We start from the raw sequence: 24,538 nt of genomic DNA, 5'->3' as shown, positions 1-24,538 counted from the left end.
CTCCCCATTAAATCCTGTAGTTTCTCAGGGCTTTTTTCTATGTTCTTCCTCTGATACTCTTCTGACCTGTACAGCATTATCCCCACACATGGCTTCAATTACCACCTATGTGCGCAGAGCTCACAATTTATATCTCCAGGCTAGAGTCTCCTTCCAAGCTGCAGATCCATCCACTGAACTATCTATATGGCTCTGAAAGGAATCTTCAGCATGGCAAATCTAAGACCAGTCTCACAGTTTTCATCCTTGAACTTGGTAGTTAGTGTTTCTGACCAACACTCCCAAACATACAGTTGTACAAGCCAGCGACAGAAGTTACCCTTGACTTCTCACTCTCCCTCACTCCCAATTCTAATCTATTGCTAATTCTAGTGGATTTTACTTCCTATGTAACTCTAAAATATACCAGTTCCCTTCATCTAAACCACAACTACCTCAGTCCAATCTACCATCACTTCTACCCTAGATCGATGCAATGACACTTAATAGGACTCCCCCAACATATTCTGGCCCCTTCCCACTCCTTTGTCCATACTGTAGCCACGGTGATATTCTCAAAAGATGAATCCAATTCATTACCATCACCACCACCACCACCACCACCACCACCATACACACACACAGGGCTGCCAGTGGCTCTAGGATATAGACAAAACAGCTTAAGTTGGTTTCTGTTGTCCTGACCCCTATACACTGACACACACTCAACTCCCACCACACTGCTCTCCCATTGCCTCTTGAACTCCAGAGTTACTGGCATTCTTTCAGCCCCTTTTACTCACTATGCCATCTCTGAACACATAGCCTTAAGCCTTCTCCCCAACCCCTATCTCCAACCGAATGAGCCTTAATTCTTCCTTCACCTCTCAGCTCAATAATCACATTCTCAGGGCACAATTCCTGACCACCTTGACTAGTCAAATCCCACTTTTTTTTATAGGTTCTCATAGTACCATGGACCCCTTCCTCATACTTATCCTTATCACAAGTATACATTTGTATGGCTATTTACTTGTTATTTGGCCCCCCCACTAACTAGACTATGAGCTTCATGAAGAGGAGACGTTGTAGGTGGTTTTTGTTTGTATCTGTTTCCTGGGTACCCAGCACAATCCCTGGCAATAAGTAAGCACTTGATAAGTATTTTGTGAATGAATGAATGAGTAAGTACTTTTCCGTGGTCTTTTAAAAAATAATTGCCCCCACGGCAGGCAGACTGATATATCCTACCAGAAGCACTGTCTGAAAGTGCCTCTGTCAAAGAGATACAGAGCCAGAGACTAGCTAAAAGCAGTAAAAACAGATTTTCAGTACTATTCTAATAGAGGAAAAGAGACTTCCATATAGAACTGGGCTCAATTCTGAATACAACAAAGACAAGTGGGATTTATAGCCAAGATACAGAGTGAGGGGGTCAGTGCATGGAAAATGACGAAGAGGAGACATTAAGGAGGGGGGATTCTTGCTAAACCAACTTAACAGGCTTCTTGTTAAAGGCAGGCCAAGGTGATCAGGTATCAAGGGTAGGAGAAAGTTTATTGCTAAAACTGGGGTAGGCATGAAGACAAGGCCCCAGGACAGGGTCCAAGAATGAGGCTTAGTTGAAAAGAAGATTTGAAAGAGCCTGCCTAAAGTTTGGTCAAGGAGAGAGTCTTTGTCATTTCCTTATGCCACTGTATTTTTATTTATCCTGCTAATCTCCCCACAAAATAAATCATATCCCCACTATTCATTACTCCATACGCATTTGTAAGCACTTCTTTTAAGAGTAATTTATACTCATAAATTTCACCCATTTTAAGTGTACAATTCAATGTTGTTTTAGAAAATTTAGAGTTGTGCAAACCATCACCAAAATTTCTAAAAAAAAAAAAAACACACCCATTTTCAGTCACTCTCCCTGACCCAACTTTACAAGCACTTTTGAAGACCCTCATATTTCCTAAGAATAAAAGATACAGTTTAGCCAGACAAGCAAAACTCAAAATTACCACCTGTGAAATAATTTGAGAACCACCATGTAATAAGTATGCAGTCTGCTAATTTGCTCAAAAATATTTAGGAGACATATCAATGTGAACTGAGGAGTGGAAGTTTCAGAGAAGAGATAAAACATTTTAGGGCATGCTGCAGAGAAAAGAAATACAAAAAGTTAAAATAAGAAAATAAAATAATATCAGTTGAGAAATACTCAAACAAAAGAACCCACATAATTTCAGAACTTTTTAAAGTTCCAGTATGGTGTTGCGAAAGTTGGGGAGCTGTTTGTCCTTAATCCAGTAGGCAATGGGAGTTTTGAGAACAGAAGGAAAAGAATTAACCACCACCCATAAAATCTGAATCAATATTCGACTGAAAATAAACATGTACTGAGTGTCTACTGTGCTTAGGGAAAAGAGAACTCCCCCCTCTTGCTCTTGGGTCAAAGGAGCGCTGGTCACAAGAACGAACACTCGGGGGCGGGGGGAAGGACGGCCTGAGAAAGTCTGCGGAGGGGTCGCCTACGAGATTCCAGGGTTGTTCCTTCCCTGCCCTGTAGCCGGGTTTGGCCTTGGCCCTCCCGCTCCCGGCGCCTAGCTAAACTGAAAGGAGTGAGAGGGGCCCAGGATGGCGGGCAAAGTTCCCAGGCCAGCGTTAACTAGCCCAGCCATAGCTAGCAAAGTCGTAGTCCCCTGTCTCTGAACTCCGCTGACACCAGACTCGCCTTCCTGCCGTTGGTCACCATCCGCCATTCGCCACGCTGACCACGCCCCCTTTCCAGTGGCCACCGCCAGCCCCACGCCGTCGGCCGCCATTACCCCGGCAGCCTCTTCTCTGTCCCTTTCTGGGAACAAGATCTACTAGGGGCGAGGTGAAGAGGGTAACTGAGGCTCTCCGGATTGCAGGAGCGGAAAGAAAGGAATGATTCTTATCAAACTCTGTCTCCACCTTCCTCAGGCTCCCTATCTGACCTTTTCCCCTGCCTATCAGCGGGCTTTCGGTAGGGAAAAGGGACTATGGGCTGGAGAGCAACAGAGAAGATGAGCCGGATGCAGCGCTGATCACTGCCACAGTCACCACAAAGGTCGCAGGGCACTGCAACCCTTACGCCGTCCCAAACGGACCCAAGCCATTTCCTTCCCTTTCCCCCGCCAGATATCATTTCCTCCTCCCCTCAGGCAGTCTTGCTTCTTTCCCAAAGGCTAAGCTGATCCTCGCCCTCCCTGAGACAGTTTTTTCATCTCTAAAGTGGGGATAGCATTGATATGTAATGAATGACATCCTGAGAAACCAGCCCAGTGCAAAGTAGGTAGAGGACAGGAAGGAGGGAGGGAGAGAGAGGGAATAAGAAAAAGAAAGGACCGTGGAAAGGGGCCCTCACAATATGAAGGTAAATGTCCTAATTACTGTATTGGTCGGACAGAGCTTTGGAATAGGAAAATGGTTCAGAAATAATTGCTGAATAAATTACGGCAATTCTCAGAAGTTGTTTCTCAGTGCCCATCTCTTCTTTCAGAAGCCGAACATTCTTTTTTTTCAGAGGACTGTTATCTGGTGGGTGGTGTGTTCTATGCATGTGTCTGTGCAGATCACTGCTGGGGGGCAGTGGCCTCCACACACAGGCTCCAGGCACAAGCTAAACTGGTCACTTCCAGAGTGGGATACTGCATGGCGCTAACCTGGTGACCCCTGGGATATGCCTGCTTTGCATTCACAAGACTGAATTCCCCCCAGTGTGGGAGCGGGTTGTGCAATGGCCCTTGTGACTCTCCCAGCTTGGTATCATGCATAGCGAGTGAAATTTCATCTAATCAGTGGTTACGTCTTTTGCAATAGTCCTCCAGGCCCATTTTGGAGAAATCTTCCTTTTTGCCGACAGCTTAGGAATTCTCCCTGATGGAAAAAGGATCTTGATTTGGAAAAGAACTTGCGATGCATTTTCATATCAATTTGCTGGTGAGGGGAGATACAGAAGATGTGCCATGCTTACAGATAGGATGGTCTGGTTTAGAGGCCTCCTTTGTAGTTGGATGAATGTGGCAATAAACGAATGGGTGAATGAAGAAATCCATGCAGAAGCCCGTGGTTCTGAGCATCAGAATCACCTGCAGGGCTTGTTAAAACCGATTGTTGAGCCCCATCCCCAGAGTTTCTGATTCAGTCAGTCTGGCATGGAGCCTCAGACTTTGCATCTCTAACAGGTCATGCTGATGCTACTGGTCTAGGAACCATGCTCTGAGAACCACTGGCATAAGCCATCGGTAGAGACCCCTTTAGGCCATGATAGTTGTGGCTGCAAACTTTTTGACCTGATCCTGCCAAATTGCTCACAGGTGAAGTCGAAAATGAATCCTCTGGCTTGGTGGTTGAGGGTATGGGTTGGTTACCCACTTCACCTCCCAGAAAACTCTCCTGAGTAGTGTTAGAATGTTAGATTTGAGAGACTCTCAGGTGGTGTATGTGCGTGCACACGTACATGTGCATGCATCCATCTGCACGTGCATCTGTGCTGCTGTCCCTATGGGTAACTGCTGTCAGCGCTGACCACTGACCTCTGAGACTCCTTGAACCCTTCTGAATTTTCTTATCCAGCGAAGAGGAAGCAAACGTCTTAGATCTCAGAGCTCTCTATCCTTTCCTTGGATTTGGTGACATCTAGTGGCTAACTGGAGAATCTTTGTTCATAGAGAACATTCCGGAAAATTAACTTAACAGCCTGGAAAGCAAAAAAAAAACACCTACTTGTGAATCCTCTGAGAAAGTCTTCCTAAAGGGCTGAGGGGAAGTAATGACTCAATAGGATATGAGTCAAAATGGATTTCTTGCCCTTGCAGCTATGTCAGATATTAGAGGTCATCGAAGAATCTCATATCACCCAACTGTATCCTCAGTATGAATGATTTTCTATAAATAGGGCTCAATAAAGTATCATTGAATAAAATGAAGCAGGTAATACCAACTTGATATTTACTTCCCATCTCAGTGCTTTCTCTGGGACCCCAGCTCTAAGCATACCAAGAATAACAATCCATTTCCAGTCTGGTCAGACCTCCAAAGAGACCTGTAGACATTCAGGTGCAGCTGCTGAGGGCGTCCAGGCCTGAAGATCATTGAGAGGTTTAATTTTTAATGGTCATTACATAGGCAGCAATGTAAGACAACATTGGATGTCACAGGCATCCAAAGTCCTCACATGAGATAATGTTGAAAATAATCATGTGCAGTTGGCACTTTTAAAGTTCAACTACTTGTCAGGGGAATAAGGGGAGGCAATCAGGGATCATGAAGGCAGCTGCTTCTCAAAGTTGTTATTTTAGGGTTTAAATAGGCCAATAGCCATTAGAGCACTTTGATGGGTCACAATACATGGTCACGGTTGTAAAATAAGCAGCATCAGCAGATTCTCAAGCACCACCCCTAGAGCTACCGAATTTCAGAAACTAGGAGTGGGGCCCCAGTAATCATTGATTTAACAAGCCCTGCAGAGGATCCCGGTGCATGCTGAAGTTTGAGAACCACTGGTTTAAAACAAGGTTTAAATGCCCCTGAAAAAGATAACAGGGTGTTTAGAGACTATGAATGAGTTTATGGAGGAGACTGCATTTCTATAACACAGGCGTACTTTTTCCAAAACATAGAAATGTGACTTAAATCTTCTATTGGTTAAATAAAAGGAAGAGGATTGTTTGCTTTCTCTTTGGATTCTGGAAAATGCTGTCTTGATAGTCTCCAGAGTTGCCCAATTTTCCTGTGGACATGGCAATAAGCTTAGACACAAACAGAAAATTGCTCCACCTCAACATTAATCAAAGAAATACAAATTAAAATAGCAATGGTATACCATTTTTCAACTAAAAAATTGCCAAGATCAAGAATAATGTGCATCATCAAGAAGGCTACGGTGGGGGGGGGGGGTAAAAAAAAACATCCTCTTGGTGGAAACACAAAGTACCATCATCTTTCTGGTAATACAAATCAAAAGCCTTAAAAATATGTGCCTTTGACTTAGAAATTCCACTTCTCGGAATATATCTTAGAAATAATGATACATGCTAATGTATGTTAATAATTAAGAAACTGAAAACAACTTATCAACTTCCACAGCAGGATTGTGTAAAATGAATGACTCATGACAGAACATAAGAAAAATAAAGCTGTATAAGATTATTTTTCCAGTTTTTAAAAGGAAGATTTATTTAACAAGTTTCACTTAGTACATCTAATGGAAATCACAATACAGGGAAAGATTTAAATCAAAGCTCCAGAATTTCATACAAATGACATGACCAAACTCCTAAAGTATTGGTATTACATCTCAAAATTGTCCCAGATCTTAAGAAAAAAAAAGTGTACACTCGCGTGCCTTACAAGATAGTAAACCAAAAAGCTAGAATTAACAAACATGCCAAATGTTTTCACTTTGAATCGTAGACAGAGCTCCTATATTGTTTTACAGAAAAGCATGTTTCTCAACATGCATCCAAAATTTTCAATGTATTGTGGTATAAGAGCAACATTTAACATAAGTGAAACTGCTTTAACCTAAATATGCTTACTGCTTAGGTACACTCCTATAACATAACTAACTTGAGGAAAGCTTAAAATTGTTTTAACAGTTATGGTCAATACTGAACTGTTATTACATCCTAGATGACTGTCTCAGTGTTCAAAATTACTGAGCTTGAAGTCTGAAAACAATCTGACTTCCATTTTACAGTAAGCATAAATCACAAGCTTGTAATGCAAAAGTGTTAAACTTAATCTTTGCTTTCTTAAAAAAAAGAGAGAAAGAAAGAAGAAAAAAGGAAAGTTGACCAAGAGTGATCAGAATATTTCCCATTTATCAATCATACTGGATATGCTAGACATCCCTCCCATTCTATTCAACTCCCATAAATGCAGCTTCTATTTCTGTAGTAGCTGTTTAGCACTCCTCTACCTACGCAAGGTTTGACTGATAGTCACTGGAGTTTTCTTGCAGAACTTGGTCATATCCACTCATACTGCTCTGACCACCATAACCACCTCCATAACCACCACTCAGCTGTTGGCTAGCAGGACCCCCATAACTAGACTGGTTGGATAAACCCATCCCTCCCATCATTTGACTACCATAAGCACCACCACTTGCCCCTGCTGTAGAATTCAAGAAGAGCTCTACATAGCTGTGATCATAAGCCCCCCCACTTGTTCCTGCAGTAGAATTCAAGAACAGCTCCACATATCTATGCTGCATATTGGCTTTGTCTTTAGCCATAGCTGCCACAGCATCTTCATGAGTAGCAAATTCAACATCTGCCTCACCAGTAACTCTGCCATCAGGTCCAATTTCAATGTGGACTCTCATGGGGTTAAGAGGTGAAAAAAAATTGTAAATATCATTCTCAGTGGCTCTGTAAGGTAATCCCCTCATGTGTACACAGTGCCCTGTGGTGCTCTGGAAACTTGACCCGCCATCTCCGTATCTATGATCAGACATTCCTGAAAAACAGTAATTGAGGTCTCTTCCAAATCTATCAGACCCAAAGCCATACCCATCATTATAGCCACCATAGTCATCATAGCCTCCATAACCTCCACCATAGGCACCCCGCCTCATCCTTTCAAACCCAGCCCCTCTGCCAATGCTATTATACCCTCTTCCAGCCCCTGGCCTATCATAGGGACCTGGCCGCTGCATAGCCATGAGCTTTCGGGGGGGGTCATAGTGGGTTCGGACTTCAGCTCGGCTACTCTTGAAGATTTCAATGTACCTGTGCCCTATTCTTTCCTTGTGTTTCTTTAAGGCCTTTTCGGCTATCTCCTGTGAAGCAAACTGCACAAAAGCCTCCCCTGTGCTCCGCCCCTGAAAGTCCACCGGCAATGTCATCCCATTGGGCACGATTTCCAACCCTGAAAAAAACTGAACAATTTCCTCCTTGCTACAGCCAAATGGGAGTCCTCTAAGCCGGACGAAGCCATCATTGGCAGTATCAGGACTATTCGGACCTGTATGCTTCAACACCCAATCCATTTCAACACTGTTGGACTTGAACACTTCAACATATCTGTGTCCCATGGTTTCTCTGTCCTTCTTCAAAGCCAATTTCACTTCATCTTCTGATTCGAGTTCGACAAATGCTTCACCACTTGGTCTGCCTTCTCTGGTGTAGATGAAACGAATACCTGATGTGCCATTTTGGATTTTGCAATCAGAGAAGAAGCGCATCACTTCATCGGCTGAGCAGGACCAGGGTAGGCCCCTGACCTTCACCACGAACCCCTCCCTGCCTTCAGTGCTCAGCATCATGGTGACTGTTAGGCTCTTGGTGGCAAGCTTGGCTCAATGCAATATCAGTGCAACTGAAAAAAAAAATAAGAAGACTATTATCATGGAAAAATGTTCATAATAAGAAAAAAACAAACTATTAATACGAAACTCAAATATACAGATAGCTTTTTTGTAAGACATTTATAAAAACAAAAGCATCACACCAAATTGTTAATTTGTTCATTCAACAATTATTTATTCGTTACCTATTATGTGTTGGATACCATTATGGTGGTTACTTCTGGATGGTAGTACCTTTTTGTGTCAGGGAATGTTTTCTTTGAAAACTTCTTTATGTTCTAAGTTTTCCACATTGACCATACATTAACATTATAGTCAATAAAAAGGTGTAAAAAATTAACATCAACAAAATCAGTGGGAGACATCACCAAAAAAACGGCTTTATATTACATAAAAATTAAAAACTTCATTATGTCAAAAGATCAAACAGAATTAAAAGACAAACAATATGCTTGAAAAGATACCTGCAACAAAAACATTAATACCCTTATTATATAAAGAACTCATGCAAAATGATAAAATTAGGGCTCTGTTAAGGCCTAAGAGATAAATGGAAAAAAGGCATTATGGGGAATTCATACATTCACTTTATATTTTTGGTTGCCAGGTCCAGTACTTGGCTCTGGCATACATGAACCAATACACACAGAAAGGATTTATGGTCCTACAGCGGCACTGTATGTCTTTACTAAAAACAAAAAGGGCAAATGAACATTCTTTCTGCTGTGACAGAATTCTGTGCAGAGTGAAAGGGTGGTAAAGAAGGGCATGGTTGGCCAATTATATCAGTTGGCTCAAGATGGTTAGATAAAACAGACTAACCAGTTCAGAGATCCATGAACAAATTTTAAAAATTATGAAGCAAAAAAATAGGAAGAGGCAAGACAGGAGATATGGCTCGCAAGGCAGAGATCCAATCCCAAAGGCTTTATTTGATAGACAAACGCTATGGGCCTTTTAACAAGAGAGTGAAATGAGAGGAGTGAGGGGATAAGGGAGTGAGTCAAGAAGGGAGCGAGGGGAAGAAGTGAAGGGAATAGAGAGTGAGGAGAAGGGAAAGCGAGTGAAGAAAGGGAAGTGACCTCTTCAAAAGCCTTTCAGATCACTGTGGCAACTGTATGGCACTCAAACAGAACCCTGGTCTTCTAGAGATATATTTCCTAGAGATATTCGCCTAAAGCAACAACAGTTTTTAAAAAGGGAGGAAAGATGTGATCTATGCATTCAAAGCAGTGGGTCTTGCAGGACTTGCTAACAGATTAAATAAATATAGGGGAATAGAGATAGGAGGATACAGGAGAGGAGTCTGGGAAATGTTCAAATCTCATTGAGGATCAGAAATGCATGTTAAAACCAGAATTAATTGCCATTTTTCAGGCATCAAGATAGTGAAAACTAAACAGTGAAGATAAACCGATACTGATATTCAGGGTTCACAAGCTAATACACTCCCAGAAGTGAAAGTTTATACAGTATTTCTGGAATTTGAAAATGTTTTTTGATACAGTAAATCCGCTTCATTATGTGCCCTAAAGTAGATGATCTGAAATTCAAAGATTTATGAAGCTATATATTCTTTGAAAGGTATTTTATTAAGAACATTACACACTTGATTTAAAAATTATAAAAATATTTAATATCAGAAATTACTTATACTATTATCTTAAATGACCTGAGATCACAGCTACATCATCCCAACTATGAAAAAACATATATCCTGCTAGAATTCCTTCCAGGGCCTGGTCAACAGAAATACAAATGTTCTCTGTAACACTGTTAGTAATAGCAGAAAATTAGAAACCTAACTATCCATCAGTAGGATGACCGAATGAATTATACTTTATCCTTAAAATGCAATGTTATGAAGCTGTTAAAAAAAGATCTTCCATTATCTAGGATGATTTCTAAAATATATTAAATGAAAGAATGCATAGGATGATCCTACATATTTTAAAATATAAGCATGCATGTACGTGTTTGCAAAGGCATAAAAAATGATCTAGAAGCATATAATACAAACTTGTTTTTTTGAGAACTGGAGAGTAAGAAGAGTGAAATGGATTTCTATTTTTCATCTTATATACTACTATACAGTTTTACTCTTTTAAAAAATCACTGTAATTAGAATTTAATAAACAATGTTAGGAAAAATATATGCATGGGAAATATTTCAAATGTTAACAGTGGTTTCTCTGAGTGGTAGGTTTTTGGCTTTTTCAATTTTATTTCTAAAATGTTTGTGTCTTTTTAATTTTCTACAGAGAAATTACTTTTATTTCTGCAAACGAATAATATGAAACAAATTAAAATGCTTCCTTTTCTGGAATTTGGTACAGAAAATTTTATAAAAGTTTCTAATTTGGTATGTGGATGGCTTATCTGACATGGTCCGAGAACACTGGGTCTCCTGAAAAGAAAGTACAAAGTGTAATAACTGCCATAAAACTATACTGAGGATTCAATTCAACAAACGGTTACTAACTGCCTATTATGTGCCTGGCACATTGCATCTGCAATGGTTAACAGTCTCCCTATAAACGATCTTTAGGTCTGAGCGATAGATTTAGACTAGTTTTTTGCCTGCCTCAGCTCTTGGATGACCCATCCCATTTAATGCCCCTGCAGCACTCTAGGCCTTAACATCCCTTTGTAGTGGCAGGGAGGTTCTGCTTCATTACTGTATCTCCTGGGAAGGCCAGAGGACTTTGTTGCCTCAAGTAGGAACCAGGATTCCATCTGTGAGTTAAGAATTTGTGTATTTATATGTGTTATACACATACTTTTTATACACTGTAATGCTGAGGAGTTATCTGAAGATGATGAATTACGTGTATTTTTAAAAATAGTATACTGTTATTTTTCGAATGTTCAGAATTGAACAATTGTAATAATCAGAAAAATGTTATTTAAATATTCAACTCAGTAAAAAATATTTATTGGGTGCCTCTGTTAGGCATGTATAATTTGCCTAGATATGATTTTACAGATAAAATTGACTTGGTGCCTTCCACTAGAGATAGACAAGACAATCAGGCAGTGGTAATGAGTGCCTAAAACGATGGACCAGCACTCAGACCACTAGTCTCGATAATTGTTTTTCCTAATCCAAGGACGTACTTTTCAAACGTTTTTCACCTTCAGGTTTCTGTTAAGGGTCCCCTGAGACCCACCCCGACAGACGGATATAGAAAAACACATACACAGTCACGACGTCCACCATTTCCCCACCAGGCGCAGCAAAGGCAGCTTCCCGGCACTGAGATGGGGGAGGAGAGGAGCGGGGGGAGGGGAAAGCAGGGAGCGAAAAAGGCGGAGGCGGCCCGCAGACCACGCTTTGGTCTTCATCATCACCACCCCTGGGTCCCCAGTTCCCACCCACACACCAACCTCTAACGGTACCGGATAATTTTCCTCCTTCTTCCCTCAAACGGCTATAGCGAGACAGTAGACGACGACCAGAACTACTTCTGCTCACGTAAGCGGCTGATCACGTGAGCACTACGTCATGTGAGATCTCGGTCACGTGAGCAGCTTTCGGCTTAAACTCCGGATCACTGAAGTGCCGCACTTCCTTCTGGTATGGAAATAGGGCGGGCCAAAGTCAAGAGAAGAAGTGTATGATTGGTTGCAGTGCGTCTTACATGACTGATCATTGGGCCGCCTCCCCAGTTGCCTGAGAAACAACAACGTCATTTCTTAATAACTCTTCAGTGATTGGCCCGCCCCTAAAGTTAACCTTAAAAGCCCAGTTTACTGGGGATATCTGTTAGACATGGTTACAGTGATGATGAGACTGATGAGCAGAGTCCGGCAGCCAGGCTGCGTACTTGCGCTTTGCTTCCTGGCCCTCGTTCTCTGGGATGTTCCTGTGGCCTGGGCCCTGAACAATGGCTTGGCCATGACCCCTACCATGGGCTGGCTGCACTGGGAGCGCTTCATGTGCAACATCGATTGCAAAGAAGAGCCGGATTCCTGTATCAGGTATCAGAGATACTGAGTACCCCCTTCTCTTCGCCTTTTCGTGTTTGGTTGAGCTCGAGGAGGAGCTTCCGTACTGCAGCTGCTTTTTTTTTATTACCAGCAAACTGCTCGGGATTGGCACTGGCCGTAAATTTTTCTGTGTGACCCCCGCCTTGGTCGGTAGCCTGGCCAGCGGCCCCGCACTCTCCGTCTCTCCTGGATTACCCAGCTAGGGACCTTCTCTATTTACCATCCAGTTTTGTTCAGCCCCTTCTTGTGAACTGCTCCTCTGCCTCTGCTGTTCAGTAAAGCTAAGCACAGCAATATGAGGTAATGCCTGTATCAAGTTCCTCCGGGTCAACCTTTCAGCCGGTAGCCACATTCTAGGGCGAGAGGGTTGGGAGGTGCAGAGACGCCATGGTCTCTTTAAAGTCCCTGGTAACAGTCAAGGAACGCAATGACGCAAAAAGGAGAAGAAAAGTCCTGTTCTTCCTACTCACTGCAGTTGTGCTTGCTGCTAGTACCTGTAGATATTGCGAGTTGGGTTCCAGACCACTGCAATGAAGCGAGTCAGTCTTTGCTGGAGTATCTATCTTCTTGTCTTCAGTTTGTAAAAAAAAATGCAACATCTGTGAAGCGCAACAAAGCAAGGTATGCCCATGTACCATCCAGATAGTATCAACACATTTCTATCTCAAGGCTACATCCTTGGGACAGCTTCTTGGATCAAAGAAAGCAAGTAGAATGCACATTCTAAGGACCGGGGAACGGATGAGGAGCTTCTGATTGCCAGGTCCTACAGAAGGGTCAATGCCTTCTCACTGACCTTCCCCAGCGAGGCTTCATAAGATAGGTATTGAACCTATTTCAGCCACACATTCCTTGTCTGTAAATTGGGAATAACAGCTCTTATCCCAGGAAGCTGACTCAGAAGGATCTGTAAAATAGTTCTTTTTTTTTAGTTTTGTTTTCAATTACAGTTAACATATAATATTAGCTCAGGTGAACAACATAGTGATTAGACATTTATATAACTTAAGAAATGATCACCCCATAAATCTGGTAGTACCCATCTGTCATGTCAGTTGCTTTTTTTATTGTTTATTGGGATGACATTGGTTAATGCCAGAATAGTTCTTAAACATAATAAAGACACCTGCAGTTAAGAGGCTGCTCTATAATCAGCAGTATGGTACATCCCAGTGCCCATAAGTTATTCCTTTTAATGTCTTTACAGCTTTACAGATAATGTCGGGGTCAAACATCACAGAATAATTGGTCTAAGTTTCAGGCTAAGTCCATTATGACCCTGGAGTAAAGTCTTTTCGTCTTCTCATTTTTTTCTCAGTGATGGTTGTCTTATTTTTGTATCTGATTATAAAACTAATGATTGATGCAAAAACTGTAGATAGTAAATAGTATAATGAAAATAAAGATTCCCCTCATTCCACTAGCTAGAAATAATCATGGTTAAAATGTTAATACACAGCCTTGGAATAGTTTTCTAGTAAATAAGACAGATTTCTTTTTTCATTATTTTCAATACAACTGAGATCATGTTTATGTTGTGAGTTGTTAACAAGACTGTACACTTTGCATGCCTGCATTTGAGTTCTGGCTCATCCTTACCAAGCCGTGTGATCTTGGGCAAATTACCTACCCTTCCTAAATGTAAGCGGAGTGCCTGACACAAAATAAGAGTTTCATAAATGCAAATCATATATATATACAATAATTTATTTAAGCAAATTCCTGTTGATAGCTATTCAGGCTCTTCCATTCTTCATTACTGTGAATAAAACTGTACATCATTGTACATCATCTGCTTCTTTCCCTGGAAGTCTAATTACTGGGCCAAAGGGTTTGCTCTTTTTGTGATATATCAAACTATCCTCCCCAAAAGTTTTACAAATGCACATTCCCAGCAATGGCCTGCACTGCATTTTTGTCATTTTTTTTAAAACTTAGCCTATCTGTGAAGTGTATTTATTTTCATTTATTTGATTACTAATAAGATTAAACATCTTTTCATATGTTAAATGGGCTCTTTGTGTAGTTTCTTTTATGGATCAACTATTCCTTATTTTTCAACTGGAATGTTTTTGTTTGTTTTTGGGGGATTTTTTTTTTTTTTGCTTGGCATTGTGTGTGTGTGTGTGTGTGTTCGTCTTTCATATGTTGTGGATATGGTGGTTCTTGCTACATGTTGGTTTTGATATTTATGTATCAAACATCAATTTTTTCCTCTGTGATTTTTGACTCTGGCATCATGCTGAGAAAGTCCTTTCCTACCTGAAGATAATATAGTCACCTACATTTTCTACTAGTATGTTTATGGATCTTTTAAATATTAAAATCTTTTATCTATCTGGACTTTATTCTCTTATAAGGAATGCCACATTTAATATATACTAAATCCCATGGTGCCAGATGGCCGGAAGGACCTCTTTCTGAACTCTCTTTAATTCCACTGATCTGTGTACTCTAGTGCTACTGGTACTACAACAGCTTCATTTATCTTTTGCTGAATGATCACATCTTTTAATCTTTTAGGTGAACTTTTTGAATCATGTTGTCAAGTTTCTTGAAAGGTCCTTTTGGAATTTTTTCAAGATTTTATTAAATGTGTAAAGGTGTGTCGGGAGAATTAGCTTTTTTTTTTAATTTTGAGTTTTCTTATCCAAGAGTAAAATAATGTCTCTCCATTTATTCAAATCATTTGGAAACATCATAGTTTTATTCCTGTGGGCCCTTCACATGTCTTAAATTAATCTCTAGGTACTTTAGGTTTTCCTGTTGCTTTTTTGGTTGCTCTTGTCAATGGTATGTTTTTCTCCAAGGTTATCGTTGGTATCTAAGGAAGCTGTTGATTATATTAACTTTGTAGTTTCTAACTTTACTGAACTTTCTTCTTAGTTCAAATAGCCTTTAAATTTCATGTATTTCTCAGTCCTGTTTTAATTGTTCAGGGATTTGGGGTAGAATAAGAGGGGAGGGGAAGGAGAAGAAAAAGGGCCCAGTCCATTTTACCTTGCATTGGTTGTGATTACTACCCAACTATTACGGGGTTGAAAACAATTGTAAAGACCCAAGGTACCTAACAAATAGGAGGGACCCAAGCATTTGTTTAATGAATTGTAATGACTCTTGGAATTTCTCTTTCAGTGAGAAGCTCTTCATGCAGATGGCAGATCTCATGGACTCAGATGGCTGGAAGAAAGTAGGATATGAGTACCTCTGCATTGATGACTGTTGGATGGCTGCAGAAAGAGATTCAAAAGGCAGACTTCAAGCAGACCCTATTCGCTTTCCTAGTGGGATCCGCCACCTAGCTAATTATGTGAGTTTATAGACAATTTTCTTTTTCATTCAGGAGACCGTAAACATTTCTATATGGGAGTTTGTTCAGAAACACTTAGAAAGTAAGATAACTGCCATTATCTGAACATTGAATTGTAAGGCATAGCAGGTGGAATTATCCTATCAGCAGATACATGTTTCGCAATAGTTCTTGAGGCCCATCTTGGAGAAGTTCTCCTTTTGCTGAAATGGCCGAATTCTCTGGGAGGAAAAAGGAACTTGGTTTTTGACATACATGTGCATATATGTCCATATAAGCTTTGAGCAGTATTGCAATTGTACTATAAATTAGAATTTAGAGGATAGAAGGAACATTCTGAAGGTTGTGAAAGAGTAACAGAGCCAGACATTAGTTAAAGATAATTAAGGCAGATTTTATCCAGTACTATTGCAGTAGGGGAAGGAGCCAAGGTCAATTCTGTATATAACAAAAACTAGTGAAGATTTATAGCCAACAGGCAGATTGAGAAGGGTCAGTGGATGGAAAATTACTAAGAGGAGACATGAAAGGGAGGGGGATTCTTGCTAAAGGTGGGCCAAGGACTTAAGACATCAAGGGTGGGAAATGAGGAACTTGGTCACATATCAAGCATTGGGGAATGACTTAGCAGGATTCTTGCTAAAACTGGACACTAAAGGCCAAGATTGAGGCCTACTTGAGAAGAGGGCTCAGAGGATCCTAAATTAGGTTTGGTCAAGGAGAGAGTCTTTGTCCAGATAAATCTATCATTGCCCTAGAAGATAACTTGTAGGTTCCTGTCAGAGGAAGATGAGAGTGTCTGAAAGCTTTCTTTTCAGTTCTATGCTATAGCTTACATGTGCAGTTGTTAGAAATCAGCAGGACTGGAGGATTTGTCCTTTGTCTCCCAGCAAAGGATAATTTAGGGGACTTGTGAAAAAAGAAAAGGCTGCAATACCTGGTGAACTGTGAGGATCTCTGTCCCCAACCTGGAGTGCTTCTCTCTTTCTACTTCATGATCGCCCTTCTATTTGGTGACTTTTTCCTTTCATTTCAGGTCCATAGCAAAGGATTGAAGCTAGGGATTTATGCAGATGTTGGGAAAAAAACCTGTGCAGGCTACCCTGGGAGTTTTGGATACTATGACATTGATGCCAAGACCTTTGCCAGCTGGGGAGTAGATCTGCTAAAATTTGATGGTTGTTACTGTGACAGTGTGGAACAGTTGGCAGATGGTATGTTTCATTCAAGAGATTTAGCCATGAGCAAAGAGAAGAACTTTGAGGCCAAGGTAACTGAGCATCCACAGAACTAATCTCATTTTAAGTACCCAGTCACAATACTGGAAATAATCATTCTTAATGTGTCAGAGCTCCTACCTCTTCTCTTCTTCAGTTTGTCCATGCACTCATTCATTCATGCAATGTAAAATCCATGCTTGCCTAACCCACGGCTAATATTGTGCACTTTTCATTCAAGAGGACTCTGAGTTAATTACATATAGTTTCTAACTCTCTATAACATCACTTGGGAAAGCATTCAGAATGTCAAACAATCACACAGAAAGGAAGATCTTCATTCCTGTCTTTCCTTAGTATATGCATTACCCCACACTACATCCTCAGAACAATCCCAGCACTCTGGAAGGTATTAAATACAATTTCAGCACAGAGCAGCTATCTGTCTTTGCTACTGGTTTAAAATATAAACATGACCCTTCCAGGCAGCCTTTTTTAAAACTATAAAGCCCCAGCTGGAAATGTCTTTCTTTCCCTTATTTTACCTTTTGTTTTCTCATACAGGTTATAAGTACATGTCCTTGGCCCTGAACAAGACTGGCAGAAGTATTGTGTACTCCTGTGAGTGGCCCCTTTATATGTGGCCCTTTCGTAAGGTGAGCTAGTGAGCCCAGAATCTAGTAGAGCCTTGCTGATAGCTTTTCAGAAGTTGAGAACAAAGAAGATAAAGGTCTTCAAAGTCCAACCTTACTTAACAGTCTCATCCTATCATCTCTCCCAAGAATCCAACCACTATTCACCATCCCCACTGCTATAATTGGAGTCTAAGCTACCACCACTTGGGAAGTCAGTCATCTTTGAGTCTTCCCTTTGTCTCACGGTTCACAACCTATCTACTAGCAATCCTGTCAGTAACAACTACAAAGTATATCCAGAATCAGCCCATTTCTTTCCATTTCCTGTGTATCCACCTTGATCGTTTAAGCCACCATCATCTCCCCCCCAATACTTCTCCCAAAAGCCTGATCTCTCTACTTCTACTCTCCCCTACCTCCATCCATTTTCCAAGCAGCACCAGACTGTTCTAGTTAAAATGTAAATGGAATCATATCACTCCCCTGCTTAAAACCCTTAACTGGCTTCCCATTGCACTTGGAATAAAATCAAGCTCCTTTGATCTGTCCCTGACCTGCCCCTCCAACCTCATTTCTGATCACTGCTTCGCTCACTGCACTGGTATTCTTTCTGTCCCTCAAACACTCCAAGCCTATTGCTGCTTCAGGGACTTTTATACCTGATTCTTGTTTTCTGCCTGGTATATTCTTGCCTAAGATTTCTTAGCTTCTTAACATTTAGGTCTCTGACCAAACACCACAGACTCACACAGGTCTTCTCTAAAATAGCCATCTATCCAGTCATTCTTTATCCCATTAACCTTTTCAGTTTCCTTCTAAGACCTTAACATGATATGGAATTACGTGTTGACTGGTTTATTGTCTGTCTCCCCTGCTAGAATGTTAAGTACCAGGAGGGCAGAGACCTTGTCTGATTTAGTCACTATATCCCTAGCATATTGGAAATGAATAATTATTTATAGAACAAATCCTTGTTATTTTCTTCTAATCTCTGTAAAACTTTTCACCTCTTTCTCAACACCTTAAGCCTTGAATATCCTACGTGCCTATTTACCAACTTTTATTCATTCTATCAACAAATTATATGCCTAGGATTTAGATTGCCTTATCATATGCTTGATGAGTTCTGTGTAATTTTACAGCTGTTATTTTTCCTTATCATTTGTTCTTGCTGATAAAAGTAATACATGTTACTCATTACATGTTACTTCATTTTAGAAGTTTGAAAATACAGTGAAGTGTGCAAAAAAATTAAATCTGCCATAATCCCAGTACCTAGTTACCATTTGGTAAATTTCCAGCATAAACAGTGTTAAAGCCATTTTATGTAGGGATTTTCAGTTTTATTGCCTACTTCTGAAGCAAACTTCTTACAATGAAGTTCCATTATAAAAGGGTTTATTTAGCTCTCCATATGGAGACCTTTAAGCTCTAAAGAGGCCACAGTGCCTCTTTAAATTGATTTTCAACTCGCAAGAATGTTAGTAAAAAGTAAACAAGTTATGTTTCCACAGCCCAATTACACAGAAATCCGAGAGTACTGCAATCACTGGAGAAATTCTGGGGACGTTTATGATTCTTGGCAAAGTGTAAAGAGTATCTTGGACTGGACATCTTCTAACCAGAAGACAATTGTTAGTGTCGCAGGACCAGGGGGTTGGAATGACCCAGATATGGTAAGAACGTGAGCCGTCCTTGGTCATATCCCTGCGGCGGGGCTGTTTTCTTCTTGACATTCAAGATAAATTGGCAAGTTCCTGGGAGCAGGCTTTTTGTGAGTACTCAGAGCAGGGTGCCATACAAAGTGGCTTCTGTCTGGGCAACTTTAAGAATAATTCTGCCTTCTTTCATTTGAATTCTTCCATTCTTTGTCCCAGTTAGTGATTGGCAACTTTGGCCTCAGCTGGGATCAGCAGATAACTCAGATGGCCCTCTGGGCTATCATGGCAGCTCCATTACTCATGTCCAATGACCTCCGACACATCAGCCCTCAAGCCAAAGCCCTCCTTCAAAATAAAGATGTAATTGCCATCAACCAGGACTCCTTGGGCAAGCAGGGGTACCTACTTAGAAAGGTATTGTAATGTGCTATGGGAGAAAATAGGAATTGGCTGGGAACATGCTCTCCTGCCTTCTAGTTTATAATTCATACAAATGTTTATTTTGGGTGTGTACTTTAAGATGGCTTTGTACCCAAGTACCAAATTTGTCTTGGGCCTAAATCTGTTGTATGATGATATGCATTGATCTTTCAAGAATCCATTTTTAAAATCTCAATATCAGTAATGAAGAGTTTTGCTAGAATCATTCTATTTCCAAAACATGCTAAGGGATAATTTTATTTTTTCCTCGAAGTGTTCAGTAGTTCTGACAATGAGACTGAATGTCACAACTAACAAGGCAGTTTATTGCCCGCTACCCAATTTGTCACACCTATTTTCTTGGCTTACTTTTCAGGAAGACAACATTGAGGTTTGGGAACGCCCTCTCTCCAACTTAGCCTGGGCTGTGGCTATGGTAAACCTTCAGGAGATTGGTGGACCTCGTTCTTATACCATCAATATTGCTTCCTTGGGTCAAGGAGTGGCCTGTAATCCTGCCTGCCATATCACAAAGCTCCTCCCTGTGAAGAAAAAGCTTGGGTGTTATGAATGGACTTCACGCTTAAAAACTAGAATAAACCCCACAGGAACTGTTTTGCTTCAGCTAGTGAGCCAGACTACATAAAGCTTTCTTAAATATTTATATTTTGTTGCCAAAGTGACCACCCCACTTGTCCTTTCATTCCCACTTCAGCTGTTTTTATTTCATTGAATAAAATTTCACTACAGAAACCAATAGGGCACAAAAAGCTCACTCAGAATTCAAAGTATATGTTGCAACGATTCCTTTACCTGTCAGGTGATTACCAATTATTTTCAATAAAATTGGAAAACTAATCATTGCCAGTTGATAAAAATTGGAATGAAATTGGTAAACCCAGACTTTGTCATCCATGGATACAAACTGCTAAGATGCACTTCCAGTTACCAAAATGTATAGCCTAAGTGCTTTGCCATCCAGTTTTGTTGCTCAAGTATGAAGAGCTGAACATCAGTAAGAATGAAGTATACGGTAACATATAGAGAAAAGGGATGTAAAATTTTAAACTGTTAGGTATTGTTAAAAATGGAGATATCCCTGCTAGATTCCACTGGGAATTTTAATTCACTAGAAATTATCTTTTGCAGTAATTTCAACATAAAAAGAATTTGTCTACTAATTTTGAGGCATATCAAAACATCTAGGTGGTCTAAGTCTGAAGATGTGTAATACATACAGTATGCTGTGCCTAGTGAATGGGGCCAAAATTCCTCAAATGACTGTAGTAGCAAAGGTAAAACAAATTATTTCACTCTTGGTAAACTTTACACTCTCTGTGGATAGAATTGTTACTGAGCTCACCCAGTCAGCGAGGTTTAGGTCTCTATTTATAACCCATAGCTCTTGCTTTGAAACAGCAAAAAGGATCCCATGAAGCTGCAAGTGACTGAAGTGCCAAACCAGACCACAGCTTCTGATATGAGTTCAACCAGATTCAACTGAAATGAACAAAGTACACGGAACCATCGAGCCTAAATTTCCCCAAAAGGGGAATTTTATTGACACTAGTTTATTTCTTTCCCGAAAGATCAACTCCGACCATATGAAGTGAATATATCCTCAAGATTTTATTGTCTTCATAATAAAACAAAGTATGAAGCTTAGAACTGGATCACTTGGCCCTGTAACAGAATAGAGTTTTGTTTATTTAATTTTGCAAAGAATCTCTACTCCATCAGAACAGTGTCTATTCCTAAAGGGATCACCATCCTTTAGGTTCAGTCCTCAATTCTTCCTTTCCTACTCATGCCAAAACCAACACCAAAAGCCTCACACCCTCAGCTATGGATCAGGTTATTTTGAGAGGACTGCTCAATCCTTGTATCACAATAAATGAATGGGCAGAAATGTTCACCTCTCCAAATAAAACTGTATAGAAAATATTACACCATCCACCCCACATTATATACCTTTCTCTTCTTATCTCCTCCCAGTTCAAAATGCTTGCATCTCTTAATAGCCAGCATTCTCTTAGATCTGCAGTTGGGCTCAACGCATTCAAGCCTCAGGACAATCTTCTTTGTAGTTTTAGCCTGGAAAAAAAATTAAGTCAACCCCTTCATAAATCACTGAGAAAATCTCTTTGAAAATATGACTATGTTGGGTTAATACTAAGAGCTTTGCAATTAAGACAATTCGTCTTTAGCTATAGGGAGAAAACAAATGTGAAAAACAGTGAATTTAAGAGAAAATGTAATAAGTAGCAAAGGTAGCAGGTTATCTCATTGTCATCAAGTTCTCCATTCACAAACATGCTTATCAAACAGGCACTTATTATACTACCATGAACTTGGGGCCTTTCAGCTGCTCTTCAGTTAAGTATTCCACAACCAAAAATGTGTCATCCGACTAGTCCCTGAATGGCTGCTCCAGTCACCTATCTGAGAGTTGGTCACAGACATTTAACTTTCCTCCCCTGTCAGATTTGAGATAAACACAACTTTCACAATTTGTAAAATAGGTTAACTGTTACTTAAGATCTATCAAGTCTCCAAAGACTACCTACAATTACATCTAGAATTCAACTACATTACTTTAACCTGAGTACACTCCCCAAGAATACTCAACTTTTTCAGCCTGCTCTTGCAGGCAGAATTCTACTGCTGCTAGTTCACAGTTCTCAAAAAATCCAAAACCCAGCTAGAACCTTCCCATCTTCTAAACAAGTTACCTGAATGTGAAAAGGGAATCAAGCATTCCTTCCAACACTTTGAAATCAAATCATTTATTGCACCTAAATGAACACTAAAGTCATTCCTTAATACTTTCTGGAACCAGGCTAAATGAAGAGCAAAGTGCCTGAAGAAATTCTGGGAATGCCGTTCCAGGCACTGTGTTCTTTAAGGGGTAGCAAAATCACCTGAGGTCAAGAGAAACACATCAAGCCTAAGAATGAAAGAATTCAGGAGGCCACTGGGAGACTATTTTAAAGAGCTTTATGACTTTATGAGATAGGTAGCAGACAATGCAGATGAGCTGAGGAGCAAAATGAGAACAATTCTTATTGCAAGAGCTGAGGATTCACTAGGGCATGAGAGAAAGGAATAGGGCAAAGGAAAGATTTACTGGTGTATTCCAACTTTGGTTCTTAGGAAGGCAGAGCACATTCCTTAACTCGATGTTTGCCTCCTCAGAAAAGAACAAAAAAAATATAAAACACTGTGATGATGGAGTACTGGAGACTAGAGTCAGACCTGGATTGAACTCTCAGCTCCACTGTCTACGAGGTATGTCACTGTAGGTGAATGAGAAAACTTCGCTGAAACTGAATACATATTGAGTACACTGCAGAAATGTGGGGGAAGCATATCAAATAGTAATTACCACTCACCTTTTTGCGGAAAATCGGCTTAGTCTGCCCACCATAACCACTCTGCTTCCTGTCATAACGCCGCTTTCCTAGAACGAAAATTATTACGGTATACCAAAATAATGAATCCTAACAGCCACATGGCAAAGTCTTCTTCCGGGTTTTATCTTGGGGTTTCCAGCAGAAATAGCAATGCCCAACAAGTGGGACGTGGGGGGGAGGTCTAGGCTCCTACACTGTACTACTACACAAATGCCACAGTGTAACTAGAGCACGTACAGACTGTCTTACCCTGCGCATACAGAGAGTCTTTGCCCTTCTTGTACTGTGTCACTTTGTGGGGTTGGTGCTTGCCACACTTCTTACAGAAAGTCCGGCGGGTTTTAGGAACGTTCACCTATGAAATAAACCATTCAGTACGTGCTGTGTTATCAGATGCCAATGTAACAATTACGACCCAAATGATAAGGAAGCCCATGAGGACTCGACTCTTAAACACCTTGCTCACACACAACGTTCTACAGAAGGTGGTCCAGCTCCATGTGCTCCAAGTACAGCAGCTTCCGACGAGCCCCAAAGTATTAAGAGAACATATACACTCTACCACCTAAGTCTACCTCTTTGATCCTATCACTTCAATTCCTGGCCCTGAAGCCTGGTCCCTTTGGGGCCGATCCCGTCAACACTGGGTTTTTTTGGCGAGTCCGCCCACGGGCCTGCACCCATCCTGGGATGGAACTGTCGACAGAGGAGGAAAGATTAAACTGGATGTTACCGTGTCCCCAACCTAAAGTCCTACCATGTTAGCGAGATCACTACCAGCAGAGAAAGAAAGAGGCAGGTCCGGAAACGGAAGTATGTAGGAGGTTCCTAGTTGCTCTTCCTCGTGGGAGTCGGTAGGAGAGACCATAGAGTCTAAAGCTCTGTGTGCATCGCCCTCTGGTGGCTAAGAGGACGAGTTGGAGCCGCAGGCGGGATCTTAAGGAACTGCTCTGAGGCTGATCCATCCTCTTCGACTTCCTCTCGCCCCCTAGCTGTGGAACTTTTCCTCACTTCATCACTTTTGGCAGATGTTGATTAGGTGCAGCCTGAAGTGAAGGAAGCAGTGTTCTTGCCATACCCTCTGGCCAACCTCTCCCTATCCCGGATGGAAGCCAGGACTAGGGTCAAATGGAGAAGGTCTCCACCGGCATGTCCCATTCCTGTTCTACCTCAAGGACACTGGGAACATCTTTTGCAATGAACTTCTGGCTCACTGAAAGCTTGGAGGGAGCCAGTACTCGCATGGCCAGTTGGTTCTTTCGACAAATGTTTATTGAATGCCTATTTCTGTGTTGGGCACAATAATCAAATAAGCATGTTCTTAAGTGTGTAATTACAGACTAAATACTTTGTAAAAAAAAAGATTAGTGATCAGCATTAAAGCAACCTTTTTCTGTTGAGGGAGCAAGTTGGCTGCCCTTGATTCTGAAAAGTGGGGAAGAAATTGTTCAGCTCCTGCAATCAGGTCAAGAGATAGAAAGTATCCAGTGGCTCTTACCTTTCTGGTTTGTAAGGCATAGCAGGACTTACAAACTCTGTAGCCAAGAGCAACCACAAAGGATGGCATGAACATAAACATTT

At 40.9% G+C, this 24,538-nt stretch overlaps 3 protein-coding genes across 4 annotated transcripts; 1 reads left to right on the top strand and 2 right to left on the bottom strand.

The window, feature by feature from the left end:
* Nucleotides 1-6,139: 6,139 nt before the first annotated feature.
* Nucleotides 6,140-11,856, bottom strand: HNRNPH2 (heterogeneous nuclear ribonucleoprotein H2). Of its 2 annotated transcripts, none has more exons than XM_016132196.2 (2): nt 11,699-11,856; nt 6,140-8,322 (listed from the first exon to the last, which is right to left on the bottom strand). In XM_016132196.2, the coding sequence occupies exon 2, from the start codon at nt 8,267-8,269 to the stop codon at nt 6,920-6,922; it is 1,350 nt and encodes a 449-aa protein (XP_015987682.1). In that variant the 5' UTR covers nt 8,270-8,322; nt 11,699-11,856; the 3' UTR covers nt 6,140-6,919. The 2 variants fall into 2 exon arrangements, with proteins under 2 accessions (XP_015987682.1, XP_015987683.1); XM_016132197.2 differs by having other exon boundaries at nt 11,711-11,856.
* Nucleotides 11,857-12,048: 192 nt separating this feature from the next.
* GLA (galactosidase alpha) lies at nt 12,049-20,441 on the top strand. Its single transcript, XM_016132194.2, has 7 exons — nt 12,049-12,292; nt 15,437-15,611; nt 16,648-16,825; nt 17,393-17,484; nt 18,978-19,139; nt 19,341-19,538; nt 19,921-20,441. Exons 1-7 carry the CDS (start codon nt 12,084-12,086, stop codon nt 20,188-20,190), a joined length of 1,284 nt encoding a protein of 427 aa, XP_015987680.1. The 5' UTR covers nt 12,049-12,083; the 3' UTR covers nt 20,191-20,441.
* A 630-nt stretch (nt 20,442-21,071) lies between these two features.
* On the bottom strand, nt 21,072-23,825 carry LOC107503619 (60S ribosomal protein L36a). The gene is made up of 5 exons (XM_016132195.2): nt 23,715-23,825; nt 23,207-23,312; nt 22,937-23,004; nt 21,516-21,638; nt 21,072-21,227 (listed from the first exon to the last, which is right to left on the bottom strand). The coding sequence occupies exons 1-5, from the start codon at nt 23,823-23,825 to the stop codon at nt 21,207-21,209; spliced, it is 429 nt and encodes a 142-aa protein (XP_015987681.1). The 3' UTR covers nt 21,072-21,206.
* Nucleotides 23,826-24,538: the final 713 nt, after the last annotated feature.

Source organism: Rousettus aegyptiacus, unplaced genomic scaffold (assembly GCF_014176215.1).
Source record: "Rousettus aegyptiacus isolate mRouAeg1 unplaced genomic scaffold, mRouAeg1.p scaffold_m13_p_9, whole genome shotgun sequence".
NCBI lineage: Eukaryota > Metazoa > Chordata > Mammalia > Chiroptera > Pteropodidae > Rousettus > Rousettus aegyptiacus.
Note: the sequence above shows the minus strand (reverse complement) of the source record. Positions and strands in the feature narration are given on the sequence as shown.